The sequence below is a fragment of the Plectropomus leopardus genome, chromosome 8 (genome assembly GCF_008729295.1).
Source record: "Plectropomus leopardus isolate mb chromosome 8, YSFRI_Pleo_2.0, whole genome shotgun sequence".
NCBI classification, from domain to species: Eukaryota; Metazoa; Chordata; class Actinopteri; order Perciformes; family Serranidae; genus Plectropomus; species Plectropomus leopardus.
In genome coordinates, this window is record NC_056470.1 from 25,002,315 (window position 1) to 25,018,590 (window position 16,276).

General features: G+C 41.6%; 1 protein-coding gene across 1 annotated transcript in view; it reads right to left on the reverse strand.

Moving 5' to 3' along the window:
• LOC121946868 (cadherin-4-like) overlaps positions 1-16,276 on the reverse strand; it is a 288,738-nt gene that overhangs the window by 79,064 nt on the left and 193,398 nt on the right. The window contains exon 4 of the mRNA XM_042491671.1: positions 6,396-6,622. Within this exon, the coding sequence (XP_042347605.1) occupies positions 6,396-6,622 (227 nt within the window). The remainder of the gene's footprint in view (positions 1-6,395; positions 6,623-16,276) is intronic.

Consider the following 16,276-nt stretch of genomic DNA (forward strand, 5'->3'; position numbering starts at 1 on the left):
ACATAGCCCTACACTTCCTCCACAGCAGTTGACATTTGAGAATAAAAATAAAATACAACACAGGCGCAGGCTACAGTGTTGGAAGATGGCAATGGCTTCTGGCACATATTGAAAGTTTAGGGGTCCTGTACAATGCAGTCTATAAAAAGTGTTTTCTTTTTATCTCTCTCTGCTTGTTCTTGCCTGGTCAACGTCCCTCAGAGGGTTGGCTTGTATCTGCCAGCAGAAACAATGCTTTCAAGGCTGACTTCATTAGATGGACGCCCAGGAGAAAAGCTTTTTAAGGCTGTTATAAAGGAAATGTGTCAAGCAACCTGGCGTATGGTGTGTATGTGTTTGTGTGGGTGGGGTGGGGTGTGGGGTGTGGAGGGGCATGGGCTAAGGTGTCATGTTTAGTTTCATCAACCAGGCACTACATTACAAACATCATGTACTGTGCAATCCAGGGCACTCTCAGTAACAATGCAAGAGAGGTGGTTATGCATGCAGGTAAAGGCATGTGGCATTAAAACATTTTTAGCCTCAAATGGCTGTAACTCCTAACCAATGTCCCAATCCCCATCAAAACAAATTACGGTCCTGGTGACACCTGCACCAAGCGGGGTTGTGCAGGTCTTTTTTTAATTATTTACATTTTTTATTATAATTATTTTTTTTAAATATATTTTTAATATTTTTAATGATCATTTTAACACATGGTCTAACATCAAGCTGCATGTACCTGATAAATCCTGGTTGATAATAGGGCTAAAGCTTGAAGACAATGTCTTATGTCTATTGCACAATGCGATATTCAAAACATTTCAAAGCACTCTGTTAATTCCAAACCATTTTCAGGCCTTGAAAATGTTTTTTTCCAATTTTATTACTTTTCCAGGAATTTCATGACTGCAGGAACCCTTGCATTAGTTAACTATGAAGCTATGACAAAAAAGATGGCAGTTTAACTCAAACACAGCATCTTAAAATTGTTTTTCTCCCCAATAATTAGTTAAGAGGTAACAGCAGATCCTCTTTTGGCCTTTGAGGGCGCTATAACCCCTAAAACAGACAAAAACTTGCCCACACTCATGAGCCTGAGCAGCTTGCTCTCTTGCTCCAAGCACCAATACTCTATCCTCCTCCTCTTGTACTGTTTTGGCAGTCTGTATAAGAGACAGACTGGTCATCCAGACACACATGTTGCAATATTTCATGTTCGCTGTACTGTGTGACAAGTTCACTGAAACATGCACATGATCCTCTGCATTCAGTCCGTATTCAGGAGACCAACCTCTGCCAAGTGCAACATGCCTGTGTGCGCAAACAGGGTTTGTCAGCAGAGCGGGATGAGACAGATGTGAGCTGGGTTTGGACAAATGTATTCTTTTTCTTCAGAGAGAAGAAGGCTTAGTGGGGTTGACTGCAGGGGATGGTTGCCCCACATCCCACCAGCACCGTGTGGGGAGGCAGAGGTGGGGCGAGACATGTTTGGGGTGGAATGAGGGGGGTGAGGAGGAGGGTTGTCAGAAGCAGATGTGTCCCCCCCTCCCCTCCTCTTGCCTAAATAAGTCATGCTCCAGATCCTTTTATCTACACATGCTAACAGGTACTAGTGAGTTCCCCGAGGAGAATGTAGAGAGAAAAAGATGGAGAGAGAGAGAAAAAAACAGAGAAAGAGACAGAGAGAGCTGTGCCCATCACTGCTGCAAAAGGCTTAAGTGGGCTTTTCTCTAGCCATGGTGTAATTCTGATCAAACCCTGCAGCTCTGACTCACTTTTCCTTATTCATACTCACACAGAAAGAGAGAAATTACAGGAAGGTGATGAAATTGATTAAAAAATAGGTTAAGCGGAGATGTCTGCACACTCATTCAAACTATTATGAAAGATGAGGGATGAGGAGCAGAAGCAAACTGGAGTCAGAATTTTAACTGCAGATTCCAGAGACTGTGCAGCTGTGAACAGATAAAATCGATATATAGCTCGATATATATCAGTATCAGTACATATGCGCTTTTCTCTCCGCCTGATTTTGGTGATTGTCAGGTCTCTTCTGTAGTGGAGTTACTGTCGTGATGTGCGTGCTCTTGTCGTGATGGCCCACCAGCAGATGGAGACACAGGATACAATGCTTTCCAGTGAATATGATATTCATTAATTGTGAAAAATCATAAAGTGTCTCGGCTTCGAGGGTTTGTTTGTGCATATCAATTTTAAAAAAGAAAAAAAAAGGGACTGTTTTTTGATGGCGACCGACACTGACATGCCGGTTGACTCGGATGTTTCATGTTGTATCATTTTTGCAAATGATCATGCATCCATAATCTGTACTGCCTAACTTGATAAGTATGCTGGTGCCTCTTAAATAAGTTAATAAACTCCACGACATAAAAATGTGTAACTCATTTTCTTTTTTTTTCTTTCTCCCCTATTTTTTTTTTTTTTTTGTTATGCAAAGGGCGGGGGTGTCTTGTTTTTTTTTTTTAATGCTTTTTGTCTTTGTGTTTTTTTTACCCTCTTTTGCAGCTTCTTGGGTAGTGATGCTAGTTGTTGTGGCATCAGTGACAGGTGCTGCGACACGGGAGGTTGTGGGGGGATAGGAAAAAAAAGCTAGTTGTGCTAGTTACTGTGAAGGAAAAATTCTGTGACATGTAAACATTTGAAAATGTCCTGCCTTCATGAATAAAAATAGTTTAAAAAAAGTTTCCTGAGATCTAAAGGATGTGTTATTTCCCTAGATCCACGCAACTGTGCACTCAGCACAGTTAAAACCTATAGGCCCCAATCGTAAACACTTCATGCCCCAAACAAAAACCCAACCGCACGTAGACCATACACAGCAATTACACTTTTACACAACATTTGCATAATTCACACTTGATCCAACATAATCTCTCACAAAAAAATATAAAGCACAAACAAATAACACATCGCACACATACCAAACGCACACACGCTTACGCACACTAACGCTATGTGAACAGGAGTCACTGAGTGTGAAATGGATGCGGCCCCCCAGCCCTGGTGCCATCAGCCTTAGCCAGCTGGCGGTGGTCCCAGCTCTTCCCCTCCATGCCACTGCCTCCCCAAAACCCTGCACGCTTTGATATCAGCCAGCCCCTGGCTACCCAGACATCTGGAAGTTATTATTCAACAGAGCACGCCACAAAGCGCCATTTCCATAATGAAACATCACATTTTGTTTCAGCGCCCTGCTTTCTGCTCCTGCTCGCGCTGCATACATGTTTGTTCCGATGTGTAGCGTATTTCTGACCTCTGGCCCTGCCTCGCTCTCTAATTGTTCGACTGTGGCTCCTGAGAATCTTCTTATTAGTTGACTCACCGGAGATTGAAGTAGAATAGCTAGCCATTTGACCTTTTTCACATTGTTGTTTAATACTGAAGCTCACACCATACTGACCAGTGAATCATTTGAAGCTGCCTAAGCTACAGAAGTATGAGAACGAAGGCCAACCTATTCAGAGCCAGAACTACATACTCATCCTCACACCCACTCCCACAGATAGATCCTTTGTTGGCCAATGTCCCACTTCGCCTCCCTATTTGTCTCTATGATTTTATTACTGACTTTGTGCCATCTATATTTTTTTTCTGGCCATGCCAACTGCAAAGAACATCCAGCTGAAAGCTTCTGGTTTTAAATAGTTTGCTAGCTCAAAAATCTAAATACTCAAAAAGTTAAACTATTGGAAAAGTTAGACAGTTTTAATCATTCAAACTAACCTTGCTGGCATCAGAGAAGCTTTGCATTGATTTTATTTTCATCGTTTGCTTACACATACACACACATACACGTCTTAAGTTCACAGCTGGGTTACGATTAACTCAAGACTCGAAGTGATGGCAGTACATGGATTCTGGAGTCCATCTAAAATGTCAAAATTTCAAAAGTGTTTACATATCTGACTTATGTGTGTGAGAGGGTTTGGGTGTGTATCTGGCTAAGAGCTGCAATAAACTAACAACCTGTGAAGGGCTTTTGCTGCCTTCTGGCCATGTGTAACTGGGTTTGCAGCTCATCACCCTAAACGGGAATAAGTGGGTGTATGTGAAGAAAAGATTAATGAAGTGCCTGAATTTGCATCTTATCATTATGAAATTGACATTCAATTCATGAGAGCACAGATTTTCTTCAATAAAACACTAAGTAGAGACATTGGATGAATTTCTTACTTCTAATACGACACATGCAGAGAAAAAGCTATAAACACAACACTGATTTAGCAAACAGTTGCTTCATTACACATCCAGCACATACAGAGGAACATTAGCATGCGTCAGAGTCATGCTTATATTCACTCTCATATTTGCTTTGCTTATTGGTCTCCACCAACTTCTGTGGGAAAAGTCTGGCTCTTTTGCTGCTAAATGCTCCACTCTGTTCACCAGCTGGCTGCTAAATTTGTCTAGGTGGTGGTGCTGGGTAGGTAGTGTGTAGTGGATTTTTCAGCATAGACTATGTATATGACAAAAGTTATGGACATAGCTAACATCGCTACTGCCTGTCACCATTTTGGATTTTTTTCAGAATCAGAATCAGAATCACGTTTATTGGCCAAGTTCAACAAATGAGGAACAAGGAATTTTTTCCGGGTTGGCAATGCTCACAGTACAGGGGAGGGAAATAAGTTAGGGATAAGAAAAATAGAAAAAAAAGACAGACATAGACATGTAATTGTATTTACAAAAGGAAGAGATAGGGAATATATACAAAACTGACCATTTGGACAAGAGGGTGGAGCTGTGGAGCAGCGGTGGGTGGGTCTGGCTGAGAGCCTGAGATGACACCTTGCAGACAGACTGTCTCTCGAAGTGGCCACTCCTGAAGTTCTGTATAATTTCAAGGCTCAGTAAAATTTAAATGTTTGAGTTATATAAAGATTTAACCCCTGTGAAGTTGCCATTACAGGGAAATTAGCTATAGAGGCAACACACGGTATAAATAATGGACTTGAGGTCAATTATTGGTTTGTGGACTGCCGCTTTGTAGCCTTCAGTTTGGCATTTTGGCTTCCGCCATCTCATTTTTTGGAGCCAGAAGTGACCATAATAGGACAAAAGGCCAGAGCTGTGGGGCGGTGAGGGATGGATCTGACTCCTGCCTGTCACTCACGCAGCCCCACTCCTCAATATGCGTAACTTCAAGCCTTAATAAAATGTAATGGGAATCTATGAGATTGACTTGCTTTGGAAGCCAGCCTCAAGTGGCCTTTAGAGGAACTGCAGTGTTCAGGCACAGGGGTTGACACATAGTTTTTAGAGCTTTTCGCTGAAAACAGCTGCCAAACTCATCACAACAAGAGAGGTGACACTAAATTGAAACAGTGAGTTAAAGGAAGCTATAAACCACTTAACGCTATCTTTAGGTTGCGAAAACGGCACAGTAGTTCTACTGTTTGTTCTTTGTCCAATGGAACAACCTACCATTAAGCAGCAAGATCCTACAACCAATTCTGTGATTTCCCACAGTGTACATTTCAGTTCAGGAGGACTTAAGTGCAGCTTTTCACATGCCTTTTTTATGCAGTAGTGGCTGGATCAGAAGTCTCAGCATCTCAGAGTTTTCTAGCAACTGAAAGACACCTTGAAACTGTTGCAGCTCTACGACCCCCTTCACTCAGTCATTCAATCCATTGCTATTACGAATATATTGATTACAGATGCTTCAAGCTTTTTGCTTTGTAATGCTGTCAAATGTTTTTTATACAATGTTTTTAATTGCAACAAAACTTTAGTGGGTTTATACAGCCAGGAAGTCACAGCTGGTTCCCACAAAGACTTGGTGAATCTTTGTCCACCATTATGTCTCGTAAGCGATATATCCGTCTCATCTCGACTGATCTAGTTGAACGTATTGGCCCACTTCCTGCTTGAGACATCTAGGATTGCACTGTTAGTAATCGCACGCCACTAATCATGTGTGTCATCGTTACCTAATCTGATCAACACACGCTGATATTGATTACCAGATCTGGTGTTGTGGTTCTGTCGTCATAGGGAATTTAGCCCAGGTTGCTGAGTCCTGGTCTGACCTCTGACAGCTTATAAAAAGAGGAGGAAGAGTCAAGGACCCCTGGGGTGTCCAAGGCACAGCATGTTTTCCAATAACAGCTTATGGCTGAGGGGAATCATACTCTCCCCTGTGGCACTGTGATTCTATCACTTCCAACCATGTGCTACTGCTACTTCTTTCTGCTCTACTCTTGCTCCCTCTCTTTCTCTTCCCCTCTCTCTCAAACCCCAAGGAGTTTTGACCTGATTCCTGGCTGTTGCTATCACCAGACCACTGGAGAAAAAAAAAGTACGGAGGCAGAAACTCTGGGATGATAATTGAAATTTGAAGTGTGATATTCGTGTGTCTGTGTTCGTGCTCAGAAAAAAGTAAAACTCACCTCATTTTCATCTTGTTGCAGTGATGGTGGGTCAATTAGGGCCAGCTGGACCACGGTCTCCCAGACATGTGTGTGTGGACCACTTGCTGTCAGTTTAAACTGGACCGGTTCATCCAGGCTGGCTCCCTCACCCTGGGCAAAGATGGACCCATCTGTTCGCACGCTGAAGATTGGGTCACTGCTCTGGAAAACCACAGCTTCATTCCCCATGCAGTCATCGAACTTCACTGTGGACAAAAAATTGAGAATATTTAATGTGCTATAAATTAATTATTTGAAACCTGGATCAACATCGCCTTTGACAAGTATTTAAACCTTTGAACTCTGACAAAACTGGTTTGATTTTTTTCAAAAACATGAAAAAGGCACTGAGCAACTTGGAATGAAATGCTCAACATATCACAAGACATGAGACAAAGGTTGGGTAAATGTCCTGAAAACTAAATTTCTAATTCACAAATTATTTTTCTGAATTATTGAAATTTTCAAGCACTTTTTCCAGATCAGTTCCTTGTTTTAGTTTGGTTTTTACTTTCCTATTTTTTTCATCTCACCATTAGTCTCCATTAGTTACAGACTAAAACATCACATGGATGAGTCTCTGGAGGATAGTTCTCTTCAGCTACATGTGAAAAGAAATCTGCCACGTGACAGTGCGCTATTATTGTAGAGGGGCTGAAACATGGGTCTTAATAGAGCTTGAATTTGTTTGTAGAGTGACCAAGCAGGATGTTAATTAACAGCTACAAGTTCAGAGGAGACCTGGTAATAATTCCAATAAAATTGGCCCCTTCTTTAAGAAATACCAAGCACAAAAGGGAAACTAAAAGATAGACTCAGGGAGTAACGCACAAAAGCATAATATTCAAATTGTCAACCTGTTTTGCATATACAGTGCATTTATATCCCTAAAAAGACAGAAACTGTTCTGTTCTGTCGGAGAATATTGATTCGACTAGTGTTGTGGCATTTTAACGGTACAATGCTTTTTTCCTGAGTGACAAATACTATGCTTTTAAGCTTTTAATCTGAAGGCCAAATCGCTGCTATTTCTAGTCTTTCTCAAGTTATCTCTGGCAGATCGACTCAGCTCTCAGCCACGAGGTCATCTGCCTTCACCATGATTGCCGCACAGGCTGTCCCATCCTCTTCTTTCGATGTTTTGTGTTTACACAAAGATGAGATAAAGTGTAGACATATATGAAAACAACAAACACTCTGTGCAGTATTTAACATGTCACATCACCATCTTGCTGTAAAATCGATGTAATGGCTTCAGGAGGATTTGGAAAGTTTCTTCAATCCAAATGCCAAAGTTCATTGAACCTGTTTTCTCTGCCCCTAAAAATGGTTGCATAGCTAATGTGCAAGCAGCCTATGCCGACCCATATTTATATTTTTTGTTAGGTGGAGGCCTCTATGTGTCATAACCAAATCTAAGTTTGAAATAGTGATATTTCATCAAAACCATGTTTTTCTACATGTCGAATTTAAACATATTGCCTACATAAACCGTCTGCACTTGCCAGATTTGTCAAGTGACTCGGCTGAGAGCAACAGTCACATGACAAAAATTCAGTGAAACTTTGACTGAACTGCAGGCTGTTTACACAGAGGAGAGGACATGAGAGGTTGTAAGTAGAGTTTGTAAAAATGAATATGGGAAGTGTAAATTGCAATGCAGCAAAATATAAGTCAAATGTACACGCAAAATGACAATAATATCTCAGGGAAATGTCCAGCCCCCTGGCCCTTAGCATTCGAAAAGATTTGGCTCCCTGAACAATACAGCTGAAAGCTGAAGCAGCTATAAAGTATATAATAAAGTTAATTTTACTTCTAGAGTGCAAAATCACAAATTCACCTCAGAGGCTTTCCATTTTGCACAGTGTATAACACAGATTAATAAAAGACTCCCTCAAAAAAAGTATGTGAATGTCCCTGAATCAAATTACAATGTGCATATTTATTTATATAATAAAAACAGTTTGTCTTTTGTGTGAACAACAAAGGCTGTTTTAATTCATTTCCATCAAAGTCGCACACACTCACGACATATACAATACCACAAAAAGGGGCTCTTATTGCAATGAGAGAAATAATAGTTTTACTCAAACAGAAAATGAAATCACCCAAAATAGCATTTGCAGGAACTAAATGAAACTCAAGCCGAAATGATCACAGCCTCCTTGCACTTTATAAAAACTATTGATTGGAATCTGTTGCTAATATGCAGCAAATAAGCTTGAAATATAAAAAATGTCCTTATCCACCTCCTTCAGAACTGAACATTATGTACAATACAAGCAGGAGATATGATACAACACAGTACACAGGCAGAGGAGTAATCAGAAGGAGGTCAAAACTGTGACGAAAATCTCTATAGAGTTTGTTCTTCACTATAAACAATTTTCCTTTCAAATTAAGAGCTCACCAGCTCACTGTGGAGCTTTCTTCAATGTCGGTGCACTCTTGTGTTTGATCTCTCACGGAGTTTATAAGAAGATGAGTCACAAGTGTAGTTTATACTGCTCTCCCATCATCATCTCCGTCTTTCCTTGTGGAACCCACAGCCCTTCCTCTCTTTCTCTCAGGGATTACAACGTCTAGACGGCATATTGAGGAAACCCTGAGCTGAAGGCCGCTACTCACAGCTGCAGCTTCTCTTCCTCTCTTCCCACGTCTCTAAGACAGGACTGGCTCCCATTACAGCAAGCAAACAGTGAGTAAATCCACCCTTTTGTCCTGTCTGGCCCTAAATATGCCTGTGATCATGTTGGTACCCTTCTCTCTGAGGCCAGATGTCCAGACAGCCACTCAGAACTGAGTCAGAGGGGACAGCTCTTCACTAACACTGAGTGTAGCAGGTGCTGCACAAGTGTCCTGGTCTAGACAGGAGGAGACAGGACATAGGAGATGGATTACATCAACCCAAGACGCAGAAAAGCCTCAGCTGTTTATCAAATTGTTTCTCTCTTTGTGAAGCTGAACACTTCTACCCCAAACAACCCCCCCAAAAAAGCCTGCTTGCTGTTTTCTGTTCGTCTCATTCACTTTCCTTTTTGTCTAGTTCCATCTCATTTCTTTTAGCGTTATTTTTGCAGATTTTCAAAGATTAGATTTGGAGGTGGGGGGAGCAATAACAAACACACCAGTTGGCAAACATGTGTCTGGGCAAATACAGTTTTTGGAAGAATGCCTGATTATAAAAACAATAAGAAAGTCACAAAATCAAACTCAAAGCATGCTTTATTTTATTTCTAATTCCTTGACAACAGCAAAAAACACAAGCAGCAGGTGGTCTGTTGTCCCTTCTTTCACCGCCCTTCAGTTAATGTCTCGTCTCTCTCTGAGATAGGCACGTAGCCACCAATGCAGCAGTGCATCGTGGATGCTAGAGTCCTTTTATTGGTAAAAAAAAACAAAAATCTTTCAGTGAAAATTGGCAAAAGCCGAATTGATGAGCCAATAAATAATGAGGTAAGTGATAGTGTAGATACAGTAGGCGTATAATCGGTCCCTGTGTGTGTTTTCGTGTGCGTGTGTGTGTGTGTGTGTAGGCATTTATTCTCTATGATTGCCTGCATGTCTCAACAATGACAAGCTGAACTAACTGCACCAATACCCACACACAAATGGAGTGACAGGCTGCGCAAAGAGTACCCAGAGGGTCTTGTTCTTGCACCAATTAAAGAAACAGAAAAAGACAGTGCCAATTTTACCCCTCCATCAACACACACACACACACACACACACACACGCACACACACACACACACACACACACAGACACAAAAACCTCCGATAACTCCTCTTGCACTCAGTTGGGTCGATACTGCTATAAGAGAGATTATAAAATCGGCCAACAACAGAGCAATGAAGCCCAACGGCACAGTGCTGCACATTAACAAGTCGTCTAAAGCAGTGGGCCCAGGTTGTGCATTGATCTGGCAAATAACACAGACACCCCAGTGTGCCAAGCAGCCAGCCCAGCACTTCTGCACTGTCTAGCCAATGTGAGCAGTCACACCCCAGAAATGTTACAAATGTTCCTCTGCTATGTGCCGTCCCACACAGGGAGGGAATATATTCTGTGATTTCTTTATCACCATTGCTTGGAAGGCGATGAAATGGTGCCTTCAGTGTTGCTTGGATGATGTCACACCCCAAACCACATCTTCGCACCCCCCTCCCCTTTTCTAATTAAAGTTCCCTGCTCCCTCCAAAAAGACAAGGACAAGGAGGAGAGCAACGCTGCAAAGAGTTGTGACCTTCTTGCAGTGTTCTCTGGACAGCCTGACAGGAAGTAGGTGACAAGTGTTAAAAGGGAAGTGAGAAAGGGATACAGTCAGTGGGGAGGGAGAAAGCTGAGGAGTGACAGAGAGGAAGGTGAGAGGAGAGAGGAGGGCAGAGAGGGGGAAAGATTGATGAAAGGATGGAGGATGTGTGGAGGTGGCAATCAGAGAGACAGTGAAATGAATGAAAGACCATTAAAAAGGAAAAAGAGAAGAGGCGAGAAAGCTCATAGGCAGATTGCGGTTGCTAAAGTGGAGATCTCCAGAGGTAGCGGAGTTTATAGCTGCAGCCGTTTAAACTGTTCAAAGTGGGATGCATTGAATGCATCAGATGTCACTCTGCCCCACACAACAGTAAAGAAACTGCTCTTACCAGTCCTGATCTGTGCTACAATCAGGCCCATTGAGGACAAGAGAGGAGGAAGTAAAAGGAGGAGGATGAAGATGACGAGGAGGAGCAGGGAGGAGTGGGAGGTGAGGTGAGGTGGAAGCTGGGGAGGGCAGCGGATGGGGGCCTGGCACGGGGATCCTGGCGCAGTGAACTGGCTCTCTATCACACAGCCACATTGGAATGGATGGGATGCTCAGATGGCTGTTTAAACAGGTTAATTGGGCTGGCCTCCCGAGAGATAGGGACAGATGGATAGATGGGTAGAATGAAAGAGGAGAGAAAGAGAGAGCAAAAGAGCGACAAAGGGAGAGCGATGGAGCTCAGAGAGATGGAAACAGAGGGCGGCATGAAGAGATGGATGGTGAGAGACGAGTATGGCTGCTGATCAGAAGCACCGTGGGGAGCGTGCAGTCTAATCAGAGTGGAGCGGAGCTCTACAGTGGGCTGGGCCCTCAGTGACTGACCAAACAGTGCCAGGTCCACTGTCCACCACTGATAGACTATGAAGGGAGAACAAACTTGTGATGGAAGGGTGTTTAAAGCGCTGTTATACTGCCATCAGGGAGCTGTTTCATTGAAGCCAATCATGGGGACTGGCTCATCCCTCCATATTTCCCAGAAACCTACAAATGCATGTAGGCAGTGACCAGCTCACATCATAAAAATGATCACAGTGTGCAAACACACACAGACCAATGGTGCCAGAATGTATCACGGCGAGACAAGACTTTTTGTATCCAATTTTGTGCACACAAGAAGACACCTTGGGCTCTACTACCGTGAACCAAGCAGCGTGGGCAGATCACAGTCTGCTAAGCAAGTGTGGGAGGAGCTTACCTAACACACCTTTGGCAATTCCATCATCAGCCACCCTTAGCACACCTGTGGTACGCTTGGACACGAGGTGGGATCAGAAAGAACTTGAGATTTCAACAGTTAACGAGCGAGAATATTTTTGACCACTTACACATGTCGGTCTACCGGTTAATTTTGCCACCCTTTAGTTTACTGCACTCCACCCCACTCTGGTCTGTTAGGAACTAGAAAGTCAGCACTGATTATCACTTATCTCGACCCAAAAGGTTGCAGTGGAAACATTGTGCCCATCCACCGCTCGCCCCAAAGAGTAAACAGCTCAATTTGAGTCCTTCAGCATTAGTTATCACTGAAAGCTCTGGCAGCTCATTAGCAGTTTTGGCACAGCTAGTTGTGCTAACATATTTACCAATGCTACAGGAGTTTTGTGGTCAAAATGAAGCCGCTTACTCACCAGGACAAGTTTTCCTCAGAGCAAACTTATTATTCTCATTGTCTGGGAAGTCGGATGGACATTTTTAAACGTCAGTTTGGAACCCCAGCAATCTTTTCCGCATCATCACAGCCACACGTCTACCTATATTATAATTAAAAATGTGGAGCTGCAGGCAACATTTACGCCAGCTTTGTTGAAAAGAAGATGACACACAGCCGTTACTCTACTTATCTGGTATTTAGGATGGATTTACTGAGTGAAAGACTGACGGGAGCATAGCATAATTCATCAAAATTACATGTCTGATGTGCACATAAGTACTTGGATGTTACAACAGTCTGGTTGCACAAAATGTAAGCAGCTGATCTGCTGTGTGTAATGCAGTTCAACAGTGTGCAACATCATTCCAGTTAGAGACTGCAGGTAGAGCAGATACCTGCTGCCGTTAGGTGGCTGTAAAAAGAGTCACCAGTCTGAGAAAAGGCCCTCAGTGTAAAGTATTAAGGCAAACCAGAGAACACAAGTGTTGATATCTACATGTTGAAAAGAACCCTTTCCAGCACCTGCAAAAAAACTACCAAAGAAAAGAGGACACATACACTGGACACAGAGCCGTTTGTATGATTGTCCAGAAATTGGAGAGACAATACATCAAACCAATAATTTCCAGTATCCTTTTTATGAAAAGAAACAACTGAATTAAGTATTGCACAAAACTAAAAGCTGCTTATCATTGAAATATGCATGAAAGCAAAGCTACTGCATTTGTTCAGCTTTTCAAACCTGCTTGTATTGATTCAATTATCTGACTGTTCTGTTTTTTTATGTCCATTTGCACATTGAAAAGTCAGAGAATTAACTTCTGTCATGTTTGACAACTACAAAGCCACAACTTATTAAAAAAAAGGTGTCTTTAAGTTCTGACAGACAAAACTGTGATGGCGAATGTTAATCACAGCTTTACAAAGTGTGCTCTTCCACGCTTCTACTTCAGTGTTGAGAGACTGAAAGAGGCTTTGTTTGGTGGAGAGTAAATAGAGAAGTTGGAGGGAAAAAGATCATTCATGGGTATAAGCTGGATGTTAGCTGTGAATGGAGAAAAATATGCTATCTCGTTAGCTTTTAAAAGAAAAAATAATACTTTCATTCTGGGCACTTAAATATTTTTTTGTTTTGAATTTCATTCATGTAACAACTTTGCTGTTTCCCAGTTTCTGGTCCTTTAAACTTTCCCCGCCTTGCTTATACAGCAACACTGTTCCACTGCAGCAGAATGTGTGCCATAAAGTGAATGTTGTGTGTGTCCTGGATATGGATGGCCTGTGGTGTCTTATGTAAAATTAAGCAGCTTTACTCTGTGTTTTGTTTGGTTGAACACCAGTACACTTTACTTCCCTGCTCCGCTTTCTCTGGGTGAAAATCCAAAATGTCAGCATGAGATATTAGGCTGTAGATAGAGCTTGGCAACTTTTACCCCAAAACACCTCTATTGGTTTTCTAGAAATCCTATCTGTTAATGCTGTTGTTCCGCATTAAATTTTAACTGAATGAATGAAAGAAGGCTCAGAAACAAGAAAGCGCTGGAGGCAAACAAAAAGCTACTAATAGGAGTATGTATGTGCACTGTTTGTAAATCTGGGGGCACTCCTGCGAGTGTAGAGGTCACACGCCTCCTCAAACCAGCTGCGTTTATTTTAAACCTCTCTGTCAGCAGCAGTTAAACACCAATTAAAAAGATGCTGTGCCTGGACAGCACAGTGCTGTTTATATATACAATCCCACAGCCACTCATTTGTTTTTAATATGGATTAAGTAAAATATCCATTGTTGCAGTGCAAAGTTAATTTCTTTCATTTAAATTTACTTTAAATAGTGTTAGGCATTTTTAATTTATATGTAATTAGCACTATCACATGCCAGCCAGTTCTACAGAAAACCTAGCTTTACTGCAGAACACTTTTTTTTTTTTTTAAATTGACTGAATTAGTCTACCTGAGCATCTAGATTGGCTCTTCTCAGAGTCGAGGCGCTGTTGGATGGCTAATCAAGGTGATTCTGCTGCTGCTGCCGCGGCTGAATAGTCTTGGAAGGGGGTCGGCTGGTGCTAACAGGCTGGCTGATCTCAGAGCTGCTGGAGACTTGGCACGCACACTGTTGGCTACTAAGAGACTTAATTATTTTTGTCTGCACACCTAGTTTGAGTTCAGCTTTCAGATTTGTGTGTCGGTTGTCCAAACTTTCCGCTCAGTGAAACTGGCCAATCATCATAATCAGCGCTCAGTTTTGGGAGGCAGTTAGGCTGAGATGAGGATGAGAATCAACTGTTTCTTTTGTTTGTTTGTTTTGTTTTTGGACATTTCATAGGCTGCTGGCAGTGCTGGAATGTACAGTCAAAGTACATTACAAGTACAAAGTACATTATCTCAAATTCTCTACTTAAGTACAATTTTGAGATACTTGTACTTCACTTAAGTATGTTGTTTTGTGGTAGTTTATAGAGCTCCTCTACATTTCAGAGGCAAATATTTTACTTTTTAATTCCACTACATTTATTTAACAGTTTTAGTCACTTTGAAAATTCGAATCATTAATGAAAAATATAAATCAACTAGTAAGTCATGATATTATCATACACTGAAGTACCCTGCAGTATGTTATTATATTATGTGATTATAATCACATAATATAATATATTATTCTGAAATGAGCGATTTTAATGAGCACCTTAATCTTTGAAACTTTAGATAAATTTGATGCCAATACTCAAGTACTTTTACTCATCTTCGAAACATAGAAGTATTACTAAAATTCACAAAATCATGTAGTCTACAGTGTGATAATAGGCGATGGAATTGTTAAAAGTGTCTGTTTATGAGTAGAGGAGCCTCTTGTACTGCGGTTTTCAAGAAGAGTGCAGTACGCCAAAGTGCATGCCTGCACAAGAATGTACAAGCTCACAAATCGATAATGCACAAGGACACATGTGCATTCATACACGTATTCACGGAGGCAGACCACAAAGACGTTGTTTTTGACTAATCAGCATCTCTCTAATGACTGATTAGTATTCCTCTAAACAAGCACAGAAGTGCTTGATTGGCCTTCATCAATTCTCAGCCATCTCTCTCAGCAAGGGGAGCTCAACTGTCGCCTGAGCTCATATCAGGACTCCAAACAGTCACAGTGTGTTACTGACTGTATGACTCACGAAAAAAGAAAAAGCAAAATCATATATGAACACACTTTGCCTTCAAATGCCTGCAACTAGAGTGTGAATTATAAAATAACAATCTGGGGGTTTCAATTTTTCTCCAGGGAACCCAGTACAGCACAGGTGCATGCTTCAGTAAACTGACGTTTAAGAATCCTTACAGTATAAAGTCTGCAGTTTGTAGCTGATAATAAACCAAAAAAAGGCTATTACATCAGCTCAAAGGACATGCTCCAGTAACACCTTTGTAGTCTGGGGTCACTTAAAGTTTCTACATAACAACTGCCACCAAATCAGAACACAGACACAAAACAACAGTAAACTATTTCTTTATTTCTTTCCTCTCAAACGCAGACCAACACAATGCTGTATGCCAACGAAAGACACAATCAACATGCCAAAGAGGTGGGCAGATGCCTTCCTTCTATATAGAGTCTAGACATGTGCCTAATCCAAACTGCCAGCTGTTTTCTTTCTTTGAAAATATGCTACAATACTAGAAAAAAACAAATTAACATTCCATATTGCATGGCCTGTGCCGGTCCTAGTACAAAAATGATTAAATAAGATAGGACTCAGTCTGCAGACTCAAGAGCCCGAGCTCCAGTGGCTCCAATCTTTTTCATTAATTCAGAAATGAGACACATATGGCTCCTATGGGTCATCTTTTTTTGTGTTTCACCGAAGGTCCCCTACCTAACTTTTGTTTATACACCAACTTCTATTTGTCTTC